Genomic DNA, 19,135 nt, shown 5'->3' with positions numbered 1-19,135 from the left:
CAGGGGCCTCCCTTTGCTGCCACCACCCACACATAATCCCAGTATCTGTGGAGGCGTGGGTCTCCTCCTGTCCTGGGCCAGCTTCCTTCTGTCCTGCCCACGGTGGTCCAGTGCAGCAATCAAGTCCTGTCCTTGGAATTTAGGATAGAAACTGTATAATTGAAGTAAGCCATGGGCACTAGCCCTCCTAACTGGCTCTATTCACCTTCCTTTAGCTGACCTCCAAGGATGATCCCCTGAAAACCCCAATACTATAGGTATGCCCACATTTATTTATTTATTTGTTTCTAAAATATTTTATTTATTTATTTATTTGAGAGAGAAGGGGGGGTACAGAGGGAGAAGGGGAGAGAGAATCTCAAGCAGACTCTGCTGAAAGCAGAGCGCAACGCAAGGCTCGCTCTCACAACCCTGAGATCGTGACCTGAGCTGAAATCAAGAGTTGGACTCTTAACCGACTGAGCCACCCAGGCGCCCCGTAGGTATGCCCACATTTAGTTGAGGCCCACACGGAGAGAGCACCAAGGCACGAAGGACTGTTTTTATCCTGTTTACTTCCCTCGGGGCCTAGCACAATGTTGTACACATGGCAATATTTAATCAATGTTTCAGGAACAAAAGCATTAATTCATGAATGAATGAATGAATCACCATAACTATTGAATGCTTGTAGTTTCCAACCTGGAATCCCCAGGCTCTTAGACATCCACATTAAAACTTCTTTGAGCGGAAACTTATATAGTCATTATTGGAAAGGGGACCAATCTGGAAATGTATCAAGAAAAAGTTACCTATAATCCCACTCCACAGAGATAATCGATGTGAGCATTTTATTATGTTTTCTCCCAGACTTTTCTCATAGTGTAATTTTCTGACAAAACTGGTGTTACACACTGTATAATTTTTGCATCATGTTTTGTAAACGTATCATTATTTAGAAACATATTTAATATAAATTCTAAAGCTTTTTTTTTTAATTACATAAACTGTTATGTGGGTATGCCCTAATCTGTTTAACCAGTCTCTTTCTGTTGGAAATGTATCTTGTTGCCAGTGTTTCTTTAGATATATATTTTAAATGTTATGTGATCATTCTGTACATGCATTTTTTGCAGATCAGGCTATTTTATATCTTCTTGCCTTTGCTCTCTTTCTCTGTCAGAATTACCTTTTCCTCCTTTCTCTTTCTCATGAGTTTTATCCCCCATTTCTATAGTCACCTTGACCAAGACTTACCCTCCATATTTGCACACTAGAGATCATGCCTGCCATGTTCCACTAAAATGCTCAATATCATGTAATTATCTTTATGACAATTCATGGAGACTGGGAAGTTTTCCAGACATTTATGATTGCTTGTATTTGTGAGAGACATCTCCATGTCTCACTTCCTGTAAATGAGTGTATGTGCATATAAGAGCACATATGTGCCCATATGGGTTGATAACTCCTATGTTGATGACAGCATGTATAGGCACATGTGTGTTCACACGTATTTGTGTGTATCGTGCATGTGATCCGAGGGCGGGTATATCCAAATGGATGGGCCATGTCAAAAAGTGCTAGAACTTGCCTCCCTACAAGGCCTACTCTGCAGTTCTCTAATGGTTTCCACTGTGGAGAAATGTCCCTGTTCTTTCCTTTTGTATTCTTTATAGTTGATGGCCCTTCCCTCGGTGGTGATTAATGACCCCTTCCAACAACTACACCCAGCTGGTATTTGCTTCTCTGTGAGACTGTCCAAGGGTAGTCAAAATTATTGCTTTGGCAACAGTCTGAGCTAGTGAATTATCAACTCAAAAACTGCTCCAGGACCAGCTGGAATCTTCTGGATCATGGAGGGAAGAGAGTATCATTATATAGAAAAGAGACAGTGACTACTGATTCTGAAGGAGGAAAACCAAAAGACAGTTACTAATTGGCTTTAAGTCTATAAATGGTGGCTGTGTTTCATTCATTGATAGTTGTCTCAACCATTAATATTAATAGCAGCTTTAATTTTATTTGCTGTAGCCTAAGGGAAAACATACTAGAAGTAGGTTTTAAAATTGAAAAAAAATCAGCCCAGTGCTGTATTCCTTTGGATACTCTCTTTAGAGACCTCCCCTCTCTGACATTTGGTGTCCTGGGGAAGGCTTCTAGATCCTCTGGGAAGCATTCAACAGTGTTGGTGGTCTGCAGACTTCAGAAGCTGTCTGCAAAGCTGGTTTGAGGTGGAGGTCAATGGCAAGCTCTGAGAGACAAAATAAGAAATTGGTGGAAAATATTACAGAAAGAATTTAGGTTAGACATTACAGTTTTCTAACTTCAGAAATTCAGACTCCAAATATTTGGTACATCAAATTACTGAAGGTAACTTGAGCATAATGTTTTTCTTTAACTCTTTATAAAGAAAAGTTAACAAGTATAAATGTGTCAATAACAACAACAGAAGCCAGCCATTCTTCCCAACACTTTAGAAGTACAAATTTATAAACAAATATGCTAATTACTGATTATTCCTTTTTGTTTCCTAAACTTGAACCTATAGTGCTTCATTTTTAACATGGCACAAAAATATATAACATAGGGGCGCCTGGGGGGCTCAGTCATTAAGCATCTGCCTTCAGCTCAGGTCAGGATGCCAGGGTCCTGGGATCAAGCCCTGCCTCGGGCTCCCTGCTCAGTGGGAAGCCTGCTTCTCCCTCTCCCACTCCCCCTGCTTGTGTTCCCTCTCTCACTGTGTCTCTCTCTGTCAAGTAAATAAATAAAATCTTAAAAAAAAATATATATATATACACACACACACACACATACACACACACACACACACACACAACATAAAATTCACCCTCCCAACATTTCCAAGTATATAGAACAGTGTTGTCAACCGCACGCACATTATTGTTCAGTAGATCCGCAGAATGGGGCGCAAAGCACAGACTCCTGTTCATACACAAATAAGTAAACACATGGCTTTAAATACAATCTTTAATCAGACTTTAAAGATTGTATGTATTTATTTGAGAAAGAAGAGCAAGAGAGAGAGAGAGAGATTGAGTGAGCAAGCATGAGCGGGGGAGGAATAGAGGGAGAGGGAGAAGCAGACTCTCTGCTGAACAGGAAGCCCAATGCGGGGCTCAATCCTGGGACTCCGGGATCATGACCTGAGCCGAAGGCAGATGCTTAACCACCTGACCCACCCAGGCACCCCTGTTCTGTTTTTTTAACAAGAGGATATTCATTCAGTCTATGATGTCAAATAAATCAGAGAGAGAGAGACTAAAGATTAAGATTCCTAGCTAGAGGGGCACCTGCATGGCTCAGTCAGTTGAGCATCCAACTCTTGATTTCAGGTCAGGTCATGATCTCAGGGTCGTGGGATCAAGCCCCCCTTCAAGCTACACAGTCAGTGCAGAGTCTTCTTGTCCCTCTCCCTCTGCTCCTCCCCACTGCAATCTCTCTCTCAGTAAAAGTTAAAAAAAAAAAAAAAAAAAAACAAGAAAAACCATCCCTAGCTAGATTCCACACTAATTATGTGCCCATGGACATATCACTTAACATGTCAGGGCTATTTCCTTATCTCTAAAATAAGAATGTGACACTGGATGATGTCTCATTTCCTTTCAGTTCTGACATTCAAGGACAATGAAATTAATTGAAGTTTACTGTATAATGTAATTTAACTGGATGTATTCACTAAGAAATGTTACAAAATGTCTTTGCCTGGATCGAGGAAGGGCAGCTTTCAGGGGCCCAGAGGTTGGAAGACCAGATTCAAGGCTCTGCCTTGCAGATTCAGAGTCTCCTATTTGGAGGGGATTGGTTTGACACTTTTTCCTTATTGGTTAAAATAGTTATAGTTCAGGGGCACCTGGGTGGCTCAGTCGGTTAATCGTCTGCCTTCAGCTCAGGTCAGAGCCCATAATCCTGGGATTAAGTCCCGTGTCGGGCTCCCTGTTCAGTGGGGAGCCTGCTTCTCCCTCTCTCTCTGCCGCTTCCCTTGCTTGTGCTCTCTCACGCTCTCTCTGTCAAATAAGTAAATAAAATCTTTTAAAAAATAATAAAAAATAAAATATAGTCTAAAAAAATATACAAAAAATAAAATAAATAAAACAGTTATATTCCAGAATGTTAGACATCAAGAATATTTCTCTAAAACACACTATTTTGTTTTCTCCTGACTTCTCCCATAAGACTAGAGTTGACAGTGCCCTGGGAAAAAAAGGCCCCAGCAGACTGAGCTACAGACCCTTCCTAGGTTAAGGTAGTGGTCTCAACTGTGGGCAGGTGGAAGATGTGGTCTTGCCAAGCGTCTGCCTTTCTCTCCCAAGCTGGGGTTCATTCCCCAACCTTCTCTCACCCTTCTCGCTGCAGTTGGAAAGGTCTTTCAAGTTCATGAGAGAGTCTGAGGACCAGCTGAAGGCTATCCCTCAGTTCTGTTTCCCTGATGCCAAGGACTGGACTCCTGTCCAGCAATTTACCAGGTATGTGCAGGCATCTCCCTTCCCCACCCCCAAAGGCTCGGCAAGAACCAGGGAGAGGTCAGAGAGGACAGACACCATAATTCGGTTTTACTGCCAGCAATCCTGATGGGCCCCAGGCTAGAGACTTTCCCCACCGGTGTTTTAAAACTTCCCTGAAGATAAGAACCACCTGGCTAAATATGCAGATTCCCAGCCTCCCACTCAATCTGGGCATATGTTTGGTTCATAAGCCTCTGTGAAGGGCAAAAGTAATTCTTCGTCTAGGAGAAACTAGAGGAACATTGCCTGTCACCTTTCCTTGTCCGTGCTCTGGAATCATTTAATAGCAGCCCATCTAGCTGTCAACTCAGATTGTGATAGCTTTACGTTTCTGCTTTAACCATGTTGTTACGTACCAGTATTTTTTTTATCAGATGTTTCAGCAATTGACCAAACTCAGGGGGCTGCATAGCCTGTGTTTGAGGCACACTGTGTTCCTCAAGGTTGGCTCAGCAGTCTCTCAGGGCAGTCCAAGCCTCGGGGGGCTCTGAAGAGACAGTTCTCAGGGAGGGTCACCCCAGGGGCAGTTTCAAGAGGGACACAGAACTGTCCCCCTCTTCGGCTGCTCCTTCACTGAGTCACATCCCTAGAACAGCGAATGCCCTCTCACCCTGGAGCTCACGGAGGGCCGTAGTCACAATCGATGCTCTGTAAGTGACTGCCGTTCTTTGGGCAACGGGGCGGTCAGGTGATCGAGCGCTGTGAGACCTCATCCTTTCAGGATGCAGTGACACTTTAGGTCTCCTTCTCCCTCACACAGACCCCAAAACTACAGGTGCAGAGAGTCCTCGCACAGAGATGGACAGGCAGGACAGGGAGCCGCCCTTTTTGACAGCCCCTCCAGAATGTCACCCGATTGCTCTCTAACCAGGTGTCTTTTGTTTTGTTTTGCTATGTAATGTACTTTTGTTTCCCCAACCGCAGTGAAACCTTCTCATTTGTCTTAACTGGAGAAGATGGGAGCAGACGGTTCGGTTACTGCCGAAGACTGCTGGTTAGTACAGTCTTCTGTTGGTCTGCCAGTGCTCTGGGCAGCCCTGCGCAGCACTGGGTCCTGGGGCTCCACTGTGTGCCATGAGAGAAGAGGCAGGAAGTGTGGCAGGTTCATCAGCGGAGTTAAAAACAGGGAAGATTTGGGGGTTCATCGAAATCTTACTGGTAGAAAGGAACAAGAACTCTGTCTCCCTTAGAAAGAAAATACTTCCTCCATTATTTTCCCTGCCAAATAAAAGACCTTTCTGTCTTTAAGCCAAATATTCTTTCTAATAAAACATGCTAAACAGACCCGGAGAGCTTATAGCGCACACATTCATAACAGTTGCTAAGGGCCAAAGAAGGATAGTTCTGTTGTTCATGCTACAGATCATTCAAGAATGTGTTCTTCAGAACAATCACCTTTAGAAGTGAGGATTGTATTCCAATGAAATGATGATGCTAACCCATTTTAGAGCTTGTCTTTTTGAGACCCATTCTTTTGAAAATCTTTAATAGAAGCAAATCATTTTCCACTCAGTGTATTTGAATCTTCGAAATAAGTTGATATAATTTAGAGTCAGGATAATGCACAGCACATAGTAGGTATTCAATAAATATTTGTTGAATTAATTAGTGAATAAAAAGCATAGATAACAATTTAAAAAGTGAAGTGGATAATAAGTTTTGGTAATGAAATTACTTTGACATATTGAGATTGATTTTCATTTTGGTTGGAAAATTATCTTAAAAGGCAGGTTCCAAAAAGGATGTTCAGAAATGATTTCTGGTTTGGAATTACCATTATAATAAACAACATTTGGTTTCAAGGTAACTCCTTAACAGGGACCACAGTGATTTCGGTAAACAAGTTAAGCCTCCTTACTTTACGGTTCCATAGGCCGTATTGAGCACCTACTGTACGCACGACACCCTTGATTTGGTCCCTTCAGGAGACTATAAGTATATATATTGTGACCAGAAGTGCTTCCCACCTATAAAATGGGGAATTGGTAACTACTTACTTGGGTTTTCAAAAGCTGCAGTGGGGAAACATCTGGCACATGATAGGCACTTAAAAATGTTTGGGTTCTCTACTTTGAGATGGTAACACTCACAATTTCCTTGTTTCACACCAAAAGCCTGGTGGCAAAGGGAAGCGTCTCCCTGAAGTTTACTGCATCGTGAGCCGCCTGGGATGCTTCAGCCTCTTTTCAAAGGTGAGGCCTCAGAGGAGGGAGGAAGGGAAGGCAAGGCAGAGCCCGGGAGGACACAGGAAACACCTGGACTCCTGGTGCTTTTGTAATCATATCCCCACATAGTTTCCTTCCCACTTCCTCCCCCATCACCTCCTCTGTTCTCTTATCATTAGTACCCGCAGTGAGAGCCAGTGAAGGTCAGGGCCCAGAGAGAGGCGGTCAGGGAAGAGGCAAAGTAATTACAGAGGATGGAAGGGGCAGAGGATCTTCCCAGAATATTCCTTGTGCTTTACTTTCTTACTTCTAAGCATTGTCTTTTGTCATACTCGCTTTTGCATGACAAAGAGGCCACTTGGATGGATGGATGTGTAAGTATGTATATATGTGTGGTGTGTGTGAGATATTTATTATTGTAGTAGTGCTCTAAATGGATCAAAATCTTGGGGCGCCTGGGTGGCTCAGATGGTTAAGCGTCTGCCTTCGGCTCAGGTCATGATCTCAGGGTCCTGGGATCGAGCCCCGCATCGGGCTCCCTGCTTGGTGGGGAGCCTGCTTCTCCCTCTACCTCTACTGTTCCCCCTGCTTGTGCTCTCTCGCTCTCTCTGTCAAATAAATAAATAAAATCTTTAAAATAAATAAATGGATCAAAATTTAATACAATTTGGTCCTCTTTTTGGGAAGATGAGCCAGTGTATCAAGACCTAGGAATTGCCATACTGAATTGGCTCACCCACCCCACTATTCTGGGTGGGCAGAGGAGCTAATTGCTATTGTGTATGATGATAATCTCAAAAATTAGGTGTAATCCAACATTCATTTCCTACATTAACCAGACATGAGTATCTAATCCATAAAGTGATTTTAAATTCTCCTTGAGCATTTCTTTCTGAGCTTTCTTTCGGAGAATTGAAGTCCTATGTCTATTGTCCACGGATGGCAAACAGCACTTCCTAAAAGCGTTCCGAAACATGTCTGCCTCCTGGCCACCTTCCACTTACCCTCAGAGGAAGCCTGACCTATACTGATCTAGTGTAACCTCTTGCCTTGGTAGAACTTATACTTCTGGGCAAGTGTGTTAGAAATAAGAATGATATCGATGTATCTGTGTTCCTGCCTCCCCTCCGCTGGGGTGGTAAGCCTTTTACACAGAAGTTGGTCACTTAGAGGCTCTAGGACAGTCATGCATTACTGCTCATGTAGGTCTCTCCCAAGGGGTTGTTTAAATGTGGAAATAAGGGGCGCCTCGGTGGCTCAGTCGTTAAGCGTCTGCCTTCGGCTCAGGTCATGGTCCCAGGGTCCTGGGATCGAGCCCCACATCGGGCTCTCTGCTCTGCGGGAAGCCTGCTTCTCCCTCTCCCACTCCCCCTGCTTGTGTTCCCTCTCTCGCTGTGTGTCTCTCTGTCAAATAAATAAATAAAATTTAAAAAAAATTTTTAAATGTGGAAATAAGGCTGTGTCATAGCATTTGCTGTTGTGAGAATGCTACAGAAGGTAGAAGTAAAACAGCTGAGTTAGCCCAGCATCCAGTGGTGCCTTTGGAATTCACGTGAGCTCCATTGTTTTGTCATGGACAGGGGATGACAAGCAAGTCAACATACTAACACAGTGTGTGATGCACAGTTCTGTGTTTTCGTAGCATTTTTGTGACTAGGGATATTGTGGGAGTGTGATGTGATGCCATGCCAAAGACCAAACAGTAAATATGCTGGATAGAACCAGAAACAGAGCTTTGGCAAACTGATCTCTAAAACTCGAGCTATTTCCAGGTGAGGGACTAGGATGACTAAAATGACAAATTGTCCTGTTGTACAGAGAAAGGAATCAGGGTTGTGAGTTCAAGCCCCACATTGAAAAACAAAAACAAAAAACGAAGGAAGGAAGGAAGGAAAAAGAAGGAAGGAAGGGGAATCCTGTTCAAGAACAGCTCTCAAAATCTCTGAAGAAAAGTATACCATTAAGTATCACTAACAGTCATGCCGAGTAACAAACCACAGTGGCTTAAAGCACCGGTCATTTATTCTTGCAGACGCGCAGATCAGCTGGCCTCAGCTCGGCTTTTCTCCACTGGGCTCACTCGTGCGTTGGGGGTAGGCTGGGAGTTGGCTGACTCAGGCAGCCCAGGCTCTGCTGTCGGCTGCCAGTCTGGGGTTGGGCCTAGTCCACATGTCTGTCTTCCTCCTCAGACAGGGAGCTGGCCCAGGTGTGCGGTTCTTGTGCCTGAGGCAGAGGCCCAAGTGGGCAAGCAGAAACGCGTAAGACAGGCCTCCTAAGGCCCAGGTTTCACACTGGTGCACTGTCACTTCTGCCTCAGTGTTCCTCATCCATTCTTTATTACCCCCTAACCAGCCTTTTAAGATTTTTTTCCCTGAATTGCCTCCCCACCCCTGAAAGATTCTTTTTAATTTTTTGTCGTGTTATTTTTTAACATGCTAAAATAAACATAACATAAAAGTTACTATTTTAGCCATTTTTTAAAGATTTTATTTTTAAGTAATCTCTACACCCAACATGAGGCTCAAACTCACAACCCTCAGATCAAGAGTTGCATGCTCTACCGACTAAGCCAGCCAGATGCCCCTATTTTAGCCATTTTTAAGTGTACAGTTGATGAGCATTATGTTCATTCACATTGTATATAACTGTCACCATCATCCATCTCCAGAATTTTTTGATATCTCTGAACCAAAATTCTGCACCCGTTAAACACTAACTCCCCATTCCCTTCTTTCCCTAGTCCTGGCAACCACCATTCTACTTTCTGTGTCTATGAATCTGATCACTGCAGGATCTCATGTAAATGGAATCATATATTTATCCTTTTGTGACTGACTTATATTCACTTAGCATATGTCCTCAAGGTTCATCAATATTGGAGCATATGTCATAATTTCCTTCCTTTTTAAAGCTGAATAACAGTCTGTTATTTGTATATATCACATTTTCTTTATCTGTCCATCAGTTTATTAGATGGACATTTGTGTTGTTTCCACATTTTAGTTATTGTGAATTATGCTGCTATGAACATGGCCATTCAGATATCTGAGTCCCTGCTTTCAAATCTTTGGGCTATGTACCCATAAGTGTGGAATTACTGGATTATATGGTAATTCTATGTTTAATTTTTTGAAGAATTACCATATATACGATCTTTTTAATTTTATTTATTTTTTTTTTTTAAAGATTTTATTTATTTATTTGAGAGAGAGAGAATGAGAGACAGAGAGCACGAGAGGGAAGAGGGTCAGAGGGAGAAGCAGACCCCCCGCTGAGCAGGGAGCCCGATGTGGGACTTGATCCCGGGACTCCAGGATCACAACCTGAGCCGAAGGCAATCGCTTAACCAACTGAGCCACCCAGGCGCCCGATCTTTTTAATTTTAATAATAAATTTCATTTAACCCACATATCCAAAATATTATTTTTTCAACATATAATCCATATGGTGATTGATATTTTACATCCTTAATTTTGTATTCTGAAATCTACTGAGGATTTTACACTTACAACACACCTCAATTCAGACTCGCCCTATTTCAAGGGTTCAATGGCTACATGTGTATTAATATAAATGGTATTTTTATTTAAACTCTTTGGTCCGGGGTGCCTGGGTGGCTCAGTCGTTAAGCGTCTGCCTCCAGCTCAGGTCATGATCCCAGAGTCCTGGGATCGAGCCCCGCGTCGGGCTTCCTGCTCCGCAGGAAGCCTGCTTCTCCCTCTCCCACTCCCCCTGCTTGTGTTCCCTCTCTCACTGTGTCTCTCTCTGTCAAATAAATAAACAAAATCTTTAAAAATAAAAAATAAACTCTTTGGTCCACAACTAGATTATGGAGGGTCTTGCATTTAGATTTTTTTTTCAAATAACAGTTTTATTGATGGGGCGCCTGGGTGGCTCAGTTGTTAAGCGTCTGCCTTCAGCTCAGGTCATGGTCCCAGGGTCCTGGAATTGAGCCCCGCATCGGGCTCCCTGCTCAGCGGGAAGCCTGCTTCTCCCTCTCCCACTCCCCCTGCTTGTGTTCCCTCTCTCGCTGTGTCTCTGTCAAACAAAATCTTTAAAAAAAAATGAAATAAAATAACAGTTTTATTGAGATATAGTTTGTAAAACATAAAATGTGCCCATTTAAAATCTAGGATTCAATGGCTTTTAAAGCATATCCACACAGTTGTATAACGATCACCACATTTATAGGACATTTTTATCACCCCAGCAAGCAACACCTGTAGCCATGAGCAGTCACTTTCCAACCCTAGTAACGACCAATCTGCTTTCAGTCTCTATGAATCTGCCTGTTCTGGACATTTTATCCAAGTGGAATCATGCAATAAGTGGCCTTCTGTGACTGGTGTCTTTGACTTAGCCTAATCTTTTCAAGGTTCATCCATGTTGTAGCATGAATCAGTATCTCATTCCTTTTTATGGCTGATAATGGCATATAATGGAATATCACATTTTGTTTATCCATTCATCAGTTGATGGACATTTAGGTTACTTCCCCTTTTTGACGATTATGAATAATTCTGCTATGAACATTAATACACTAGTTCTTGTTTTTGGTTTTTTTTAAAGATTTATTTATTTATCTTAGAGAGAGAGAGCACGCGGGGGTGGGGCAGAGGGAGAGGGAGAGAGAATCTCAAGCATACTCTATGCTGATTGTGAGCTCGCCGACATGGGGCTTGATCTCACCACCCTGAGATCATGACCTGAGCTGAAATCAAGAGTCAGACGCCTAACTGACTGTGCCACCCAGGCACCCCAATGTACTAGTTTTTGTGTGAACATGTTTTCATTTCTGTTGGTAAATATCCAGAAGTGTAATTGCTAAGTCATATGGAAGCACTATCTTTAACCTTTTAAGGTACTGCCAGACGGCTTAGCAAAAGGGCTTCACTAGTTTACATTCCCACCAGCAGTACATGAGGGTTCCAATTTCTCCTCTTCCTCACCAACACTTGCTATTGTCTATCTTTTGGTCATAGCCATCCTAATGGGTGTGAAGTGGTATCTTGTTGTGGTTTTGGTTTGCACTTCTGTAATGGCTACCCTCAGAGATATTTTAACTCCACAGATATGCTGTAGATCTTTTTAGGTACTGTGGGCTTTTAAAGGGCTACAAACCATTATAATATCTAAGTTTTTTTCAGCATCACCCCCAAGAACCAATTTTTATCCCCTTGGGGGCAATATTGCTCCCAGTGAGAATGCATGTATTAGGCCAGCAAGTTACATGGCCAAACCCAAAGTCAAGGGGATCAAGGAACTTCACCACTTTAGTGAGAAGAACTGCAAAGGCCCATGGCAAAGGAGTGGGTACATAGAGAGGAGATTTGAGGCAATAACATATGGGGTGAAAACACTTTAAGTTTGGCCTGATGAGGACAGCAGGGCTTCCCCATAATTCTTTAGTCATGGTGGCAGGCCCATTTCATCGAAAACGGAGTGATATCTTGGTGCCCTGACTTCAGGATAGCTAAGCTGCTTTTGTGACCCTTGCAGATCTTGGATGAGGTGGAAAAACGGCGAGGCATTTCTCCTGCCCTGGTACAGCCCCTCATGAGGAGTGTCATGGAAGCCCCTTTCCCAGCACTGGGCAAAACCATCGTTGTCAAAAACTTCTTGCCAGGATCGGGAACTGAGGTAAGTCATCAGATTCCTATTGTCCCCTAGAGGAGAGAATGGCCCAGACCAAAGGGCTGGCTTTCAGTGGTCTGTTACATCACTGAATGTGACATCAGGCATCATAAAATCCACCCTAAGTCCTGTCCCTCCATTCCAGGGTTTAGTCCCAGAGAGCAAGCCCCAGAGCTGTGCCATGGCAGCACATGGTGTTTCTTTGCATGACATTGGTGTTACAGGTGAGGGAACTGCATCCTTAGCTTCTCTTACTAGCCAATTACACTCATAGGTTGACTTTGAACCTATTTACATTTTTGGTCTCCATCACCTCTGTAACTTCATAATGTAAAACAGATTATTTTCAGGGAAGACAAGCGTACATACTACTTTTTATTCACCTGTCTAGGTGAATAAAAAGCCTGCGCTTCTCTAGTCCTGTCTAGGACTTTGAGGTACGTCCCTTTCCTTGGCTGGGTTGGAACTTAATGCAGGACTTTATTTTCATCCTTCCCATTCCCTTCATATGGCTCTGTGGATATCACTAGGCAGATTCCATTCAGCCTTGAGTCTCTAGTTCCAAAAGCCCTTGAAAAAGCAGCTCTGGATACAGGTGAGGGATAAGGATAGGTCTAGGGTATTCTGGAACAACTCAATTTCCCAGAACAGAGGGAAGCATTCTCCATGTTGCTGGAGAACCCTGGACTATCCTATACCAGATGCAGGTGGCTTGGCCATAAGGATGTTAACATTAGTGAGCCCCACTATGGGGGCAGCACTGGGCAGGTGCCATGCTGAGAGTAAAACACCAGTCTCTGCTCACTGTGAAGGAGTCAGCTATTTAAAGGGAAAAACACGCATGAGCAGTGACTTGAGATGAATTTGGGAACATTTCAACGAGTACAGAATGAGAAGATGTGCCCACTAAGCATATAAGCTGTAAGACACATCATAAGGAAGGGATTGGTATGGGGTTGGGTTTATTGAGAAATGCCTTCCAGAGGAGGTGAGTCCGGAAAGTGCTGCTTGGATCTGTTGGTCCTTCTGCTTGAGCCTGTGACTCCATATTCCCTCGTGAGGCAGAGACACTTTCCTGCGGGACTCTAAGTGATAGGACGTCAACAGTCATGGAACTCCCGGGGAGGGGGATGGTCCAGACATGTCGCTGTCAGGCCGAGCCTCCCAGCATTTGGGGCCACGGCCATTGATTCTGCCATCCAGTGTCCCCACCTCCATCTGAACATTCCTCACACTCAACTATGAGAAAGAGTTCGTACCAAGTGTACCTGCTCCCTCAGTGTCCTAGGATCTTTCTTTTCCCCAATTACTTTTGCCTTCCTCCGCAAACGGCTCGCCCCCGCTGAGGCCCCCCGCATGGCTGCTCTGTTCCCCGGCAGGTGATTGAACTGTGCCGCCCCCTGGACTCCCGGCTCGAGCACGTAGACTTTGAGTCTCTCTTCTCCTCTCTCAGCGTCCGCCACCTGCTCTGTGTGTTTGCCTCCCTGCTTCTGGAAAGAAGGATCATCTTCATCGCAGACAAGCTCAGGTACCTGCCTTGGCCATTTCTACTAAAGTGTCTGAATGACAGTCGGAGGACTGTCTGGAGTGTGGGGGGCAGGTGACTGCCCAGGACTGCAGAGGAAGCCCCTCTGAGGGAAGGGTGCAGACCAGCGGGCCGCGAGGATGGGAGGTTTATAAGGCACACTGGTTCTGTCAAACAACGTAAGCCTGCGCTTCTCTGTGCTACTTATCTGATATTCAGCCTACCTTTCATCATTCCGCGGGGTGCTGGGCGCTCTGCTGTGGGCTAAAGGCACAAGGGTAAAAGCGCAGAGCTGTACTCACGGTTTTCAGTCCGGGTGGGGCGGGGGATGGAGGCGTGAGCAGAGCCCCTGGGACTGTGCCGTCGAGGCTTATCGGAGTGGCATGTTCTGGACACCAAGGAGGGCACTCACGCTCAGAGGAGGCCAGTTCTGGCTGAGTCCTGAGACTAAGAGCAAGTAGAAAGCACATTCCAGGCTAAAGGAGCTATAGCTATCTAGACAAAGGAAAGGAGACAGGAGGCCGAGCGTGTCACCTTCAGAAACTTGTAAAGCAGTTCACTACAGCTAAGCAGACGGAGGAAGGCGGAGTGGGGGGCAAGGGGCCAAGGTTCACAGATGCCTGCAGGGCCGTGCTAAACACAGATGGATCCCCACGGTGGATAAATGACACAGAATCACACACACCTGCTCACTGCATGGTAGGATGCCCCCCATGTCCTAAGGGACACGTTCAGTGATTTGCAAAGCCCAAGTCACAAATCAAAGAAGAGCCAGAGGAGATGCAGATAGAGATTTGAGTGAATTCTGAATTAAAAAAGAAAAAAAAAAGAATTCCTGGCATTTTCATCGCTTCAGAACACAATCAGAGGCTTCTTTGCTCCGGAACTGAGGGCACAGCAGCACGGCTGGTGACTGCCCCTCCAGGAAGGGCTGAGATGGGCCCACCAACCAGGGAAAGCAGATGAGGCCAACCGAGGAGTCCAGCCGGAAAGAAGAAATGCCAAAAACACACAAATCAAAGAACTGTGGCTTGGAGAGGAAAGAGGACTCCCAAATCTGGAAAACAAAAGGGAGGAAGAAGAACAGGGAAAGAAGAACGGAAAGGACAGAGGAATGAATGTGGAGCTCATCAGGAACGTGAAAGGAAATGGAATCCAGTCCTCTCCTCCCACTCCAGCCCATCTGGTCATCTTGGTGATGCTCCTCTTTGGACAGCAGCCACTTAGCTATTCCCAGCCTGCTCCCCCCCCCACCACGCCCGGTTTTTAGTGAGCTCTTCACTGTTACTGTCATGCTTCTTGCACTCCCCAGTGCACTGGGGTCCGCGCAGGAAGCAGGCCGGCTCTCAGCCTGCAGCTGGTGCTGGGAGTGGGCAGCTCTCCAAGCTCACTGGGCACTGGGGAATTCAGGCGGGAGAGTTCTAAGGTTGGGGCTCTGGAAGCGAAAGATGAGTAATAACCCTTCAGTGACCAGGGTCGGGTTTCATCGAGTAGCTGTCTGTCTTCTCTGGAAGCTCCGCTCTGTCCCCGGAAGTAGAATTCTCAGGCTCCACTGTGGGGGAGGGAAAGTGATGGCTCTCAGGAAGGCTGAGGCAAGAAGTGAAGGCCAGCCCAGTAAACCTGCTGCCCACCCAGACTGGAGATGGGGCCAAGCAGTCCCTTCAGGAGCTTGCTGCCGGGTTGAAGATGGTAGGCTTGGGAAGGTGCCTCCTGAGAAAATGTCTGGGAAGATGGGCATGGCTAGAGAGGAGCGTGCCCTCCCCAGGCTTCCCTCCCCAACAAAGGAGAACACGAGAGAGACGTACAATGAGAGAGAGGGTGGGAATAGAAAGGGTCAAAGACAGATGCATCCCTGAAGGACAGCAGAGGGGATGGGTCAGGCTTAGGGTACGAAGACCCCTGGAAATGCTGTGACGAAGATGTCTGGAGGGGACTTGCCCACCTCTCCCTCCAGCCTGGACAGATTTCTGGGTTGACAGACTGAAGCCCGTCCCCCAGAGCTGCTGTAACAAGAGACAAAGGAAGGTGAAGGGACTCCATCCCTGAGAATGGACCCTGCCCTGTGGCTGCATCTGGGTTGCTTCTGCCAGCTCCTCCCCTCCTGCTCAGCTTTACTGCGGGGACAGGTCACCGATGTGGTCGGATTGGAGGGGACTTCAGAGTGTCTCTCCTCGCCCCACTTTCCATGATGCCTGGTGTTCTGCCCTTAGAGACGGAGTCCCTTCGAACAGCATACCGCCATGAGAGGGCAGAGGGGATAAAACGCCAGCTACGGCTGCTGCAGGGACAGGGTCCAGAGCCAGGCCACGGCGCGGTTAACCAGTGTGAGTGTGTGTGTGTGTGTGTGTGTGTGTGTGTGTGTGTAAAACACCTTAATTACCTTTATAGACCCTTTAGAGCTTTCATACTTGCACATCCGTCTCTCATCACATGGGATGCAGGGCCCTGGGGTGCTTCCCTGGAGGAGGGAGGAAGGCTGAGCATCCTCAGCTGTGGGCCTGGGCCTCCTCATTTATGAAACCAGCGCTCATCTGCACCCAGGCCCCTTGTCACTGCGACTTGTGACAGCCCCCATGTCATGTTGTCCCCAAAGGCAGCCAGCCCCTGCTTTTCCTGTTACAAATGCCTCGAAGTATTCTCTCTCTTGCCCCATAAATTATCTTTCCATCCAATGCCCAGGCAGACCTGAAGAGATGGAAAAATAAATAAATAAAGGCCCATAGAGCTGAGGCCGGAAAAGAAGGAATCGCAGCATGAGCAAGCCTGATGACAGGAACAACACCGCCACCACAAAGAACACTGGAATGTCGCCTCTGGGCCCAGCTCTTGGAAGGGGTTGATCTGTACTCTTTCAGGCTCCTGACAACTCAGTCAGATAGCTTCTATTATTAGGAAACTAAGAAGCACACAGAGGTTAAGTCACTTTGCTCAAGCAAGCCAGTGGTTAGTGGGAGGGCTGGGACGCAGGCAACTTGGCTCCAGAGAAAATGAGAAGGGAGGAGGAGGAGCACGCCACGTGGTCTGGCGGGGGGGGAAGGGCAGCGTCTGTGACCCCCATCTACAGAAATATATAAGGAAAGTCTTTTTTAAAACACGCCGTTGAGACCCCCTGTGTGCTTGGCATCAGGTTAGGATTGTGTACTGAAGAAGGTAAGACTTCTGTGCTTTTCTCCCCAAGCCCTCCCTCTCTATGGCCTTCAGCTGGGGCCCAGTGAGGCCGGTGGGACCGGGCGACCCCACAGTCTCTCCTCGCTCTGAAATTCTCTCACTCCACAGGCCAGAGTGCTCGGGACCTCCTGGAACCGTGCTCCTTCGTGCCTTGCCCTCCCTTTGATCCTGGACCAGAACCTGCTAAGGGTCTCATTCCTGACCCCACCTCCTCAGGCGTCCTGTGCTTGCCAGAGTGTCCCAGGGGACGACCACCTCGTGTGCCCAGCTCTGCAGTGGGGGGAGGACTGTCTAATGCCTGCAGGACCCCTCTGGCTCAAATGCTGTGTGATTCTATGAACATGCTGCTGAGGGAAAGTCAGCCCCAACACCCCCATCTCCCTGAGCTCCATAGGCTCACTCCCCTCCCGGCTTCATCTGGTTCAGTAGAAATCACCTGGGTAGCTACTGGGGCCTTCCTTAGAGCGATTCCAGTCCCTGACACTTCAGAGCTGCGTGACACCCAAGTAACTGTGCATGCTCATCTAACGCCCTTCTTAACGTTCTTGGGTTAGAGTTAAATACGCACCGTGTTGTGGGTCCTCTCCAGGATGCCAGGCCTCTGCTCTAGACTGTGCTCAGAAGTCGGGGCGTCTCTGCACCTCCTTTTGCACTTACACTACTTCTGGAGACCTCGGTGTCAGGTCTCTCTGACCCTCCGTGGTGACCCCTTCCCTAACAGGCCAGCTGAGCCAGTACAGGGAAATCTGGCTCACCTGTAAGAAAGTGACACCGCTGGGCTCCTGGCTGGCTCAGTCAGTGCAGCCTGCGACTCTTGATCTTAGGGTTGGAAGTTTGCATCCCACATTGGTGTAGAGATTACTTAAAAATAAAATCTTAAGAAAAAAAAGAAAGAGAAGGAGGGAGGGAGGGAGGAAGGAAGGAAGGAAGGAAGATAGCTAATGATCAAAACACAGAAAATCCACCAAAGAACATCCTGTGTGTGAAGTTGCTGAGTGAAAAAGCTAGAACCCATCTTCCCTTCTCGGGCCTGCTCTTCTTACTGGGTATCCCTCCAGGAGGAATCTGCCTCCACCTAATGCTGCCTGATTTATGGACAAAGAGCCCTAGGGAACTGAAGAGTTCTTTGGCCAGGCCATGACAAACTAGGGCTTTGAGGACAGTGGCTGGCTGCAAATCGTCTGACCTGGGAAAGTCTATGAGGAGAGCCTTCCGCATAAGCTCCCGTGGGGTCTTTCATCCTCATCACCCCTGGGCACGGTGCTCCACACGCCACATGTGGTCCCATTTCCGGCCCTGTTCAGCTAGAAGTGGAAGCAAGCCTCCTCATTCTTCTGATTCCCCCCAATCTTTGTGAGACCTCAGAACAGCACAAGAGAGCAGGACAGGCCACAAGCTCAGTGAGTGGCCGCGTGGCATCTCGGGGTGGACGTTAGCCTGAATTCGGCCTGTAGTCATGCTGCCATCCCCCCACCACACACACACACACACACACACACACACACACACACGATGTACTTACTCTTCACTGCTAGTGAGTCTACTCACTGCAACAGGAAGTAGCCGGGACTTGTGGCAAATACTGAATGAGTTATGAAAGAGTTTTAAGTCGAGCCAAAAATCTATCAAATTTAGAATAATATTTTTGCTCTGTTTCATCTTCAGGGTGGACACGGAGTGTTTCTTAAGGCCCTGTCAAGCCCAAGTTTGACAGATGGAAAAGAGAGAATGTTGTTGTGATGGCTTGTTCTGTTGGCATAGCGACCCAAATAAATATTTTCTTATACCCCTTTCTTCATTTCCCCAATGATAAACATTTGTTTTTTAGTTTATTAATTTCAATTCCCAACATTTTGACTAATCTACAGACGCAACCGAATCATAAAATCAGAGCTGCACATGAACAGATTTGTTCAAAAGTTTTAGATGGGACAAAGTTTTTAATATTCGAGAAATTTCCTTTTTATCCTTTTTGGGGTACCGGAAGACTATAAGCCAAATGACTACTTAGGATTAGGTGGTCAAATCTTTTTTTTAAGATTTATTTATTTACTTATTTCACACACACACACACACACACACACACACACACACACACACAGTACCAGTAGGGGGAGCGGCAGAGGCAGAGGGAGAAG

At 46.1% G+C, this 19,135-nt stretch overlaps 1 protein-coding gene across 6 annotated transcripts in view; it reads left to right on the top strand.

Annotated features, from left to right (window-relative positions):
* Positions 1 to 19,135, top strand: part of DENND2A (DENN domain containing 2A) — a 101,179-nt gene that overhangs the window by 63,412 nt on the left and 18,632 nt on the right. For 5 of the 6 annotated variants that reach the window (XM_036111321.2, XM_078059645.1, XM_036111319.2 and 2 more), the window contains exons 10-14: positions 4,357 to 4,466; positions 5,430 to 5,499; positions 6,620 to 6,697; positions 12,170 to 12,310; positions 13,684 to 13,832. In XM_036111321.2, the coding sequence (XP_035967214.2) occupies positions 4,357 to 4,466; positions 5,430 to 5,499; positions 6,620 to 6,697; positions 12,170 to 12,310; positions 13,684 to 13,832 (548 nt within the window). The remainder of the gene's footprint in view (positions 1 to 4,356; positions 4,467 to 5,429; positions 5,500 to 6,619; positions 6,698 to 12,169; positions 12,311 to 13,683; positions 13,833 to 19,135) is intronic. The other variant, XM_078059646.1, reaches the window with a different exon arrangement.

The sequence above is a fragment of the Halichoerus grypus genome, chromosome 12 (genome assembly GCF_964656455.1).
Source record: "Halichoerus grypus chromosome 12, mHalGry1.hap1.1, whole genome shotgun sequence".
Classification (NCBI taxonomy): Eukaryota; Metazoa; Chordata; class Mammalia; order Carnivora; family Phocidae; genus Halichoerus; species Halichoerus grypus.
Note: the sequence above shows the minus strand (reverse complement) of the source record. Positions and strands in the feature narration are given on the sequence as shown.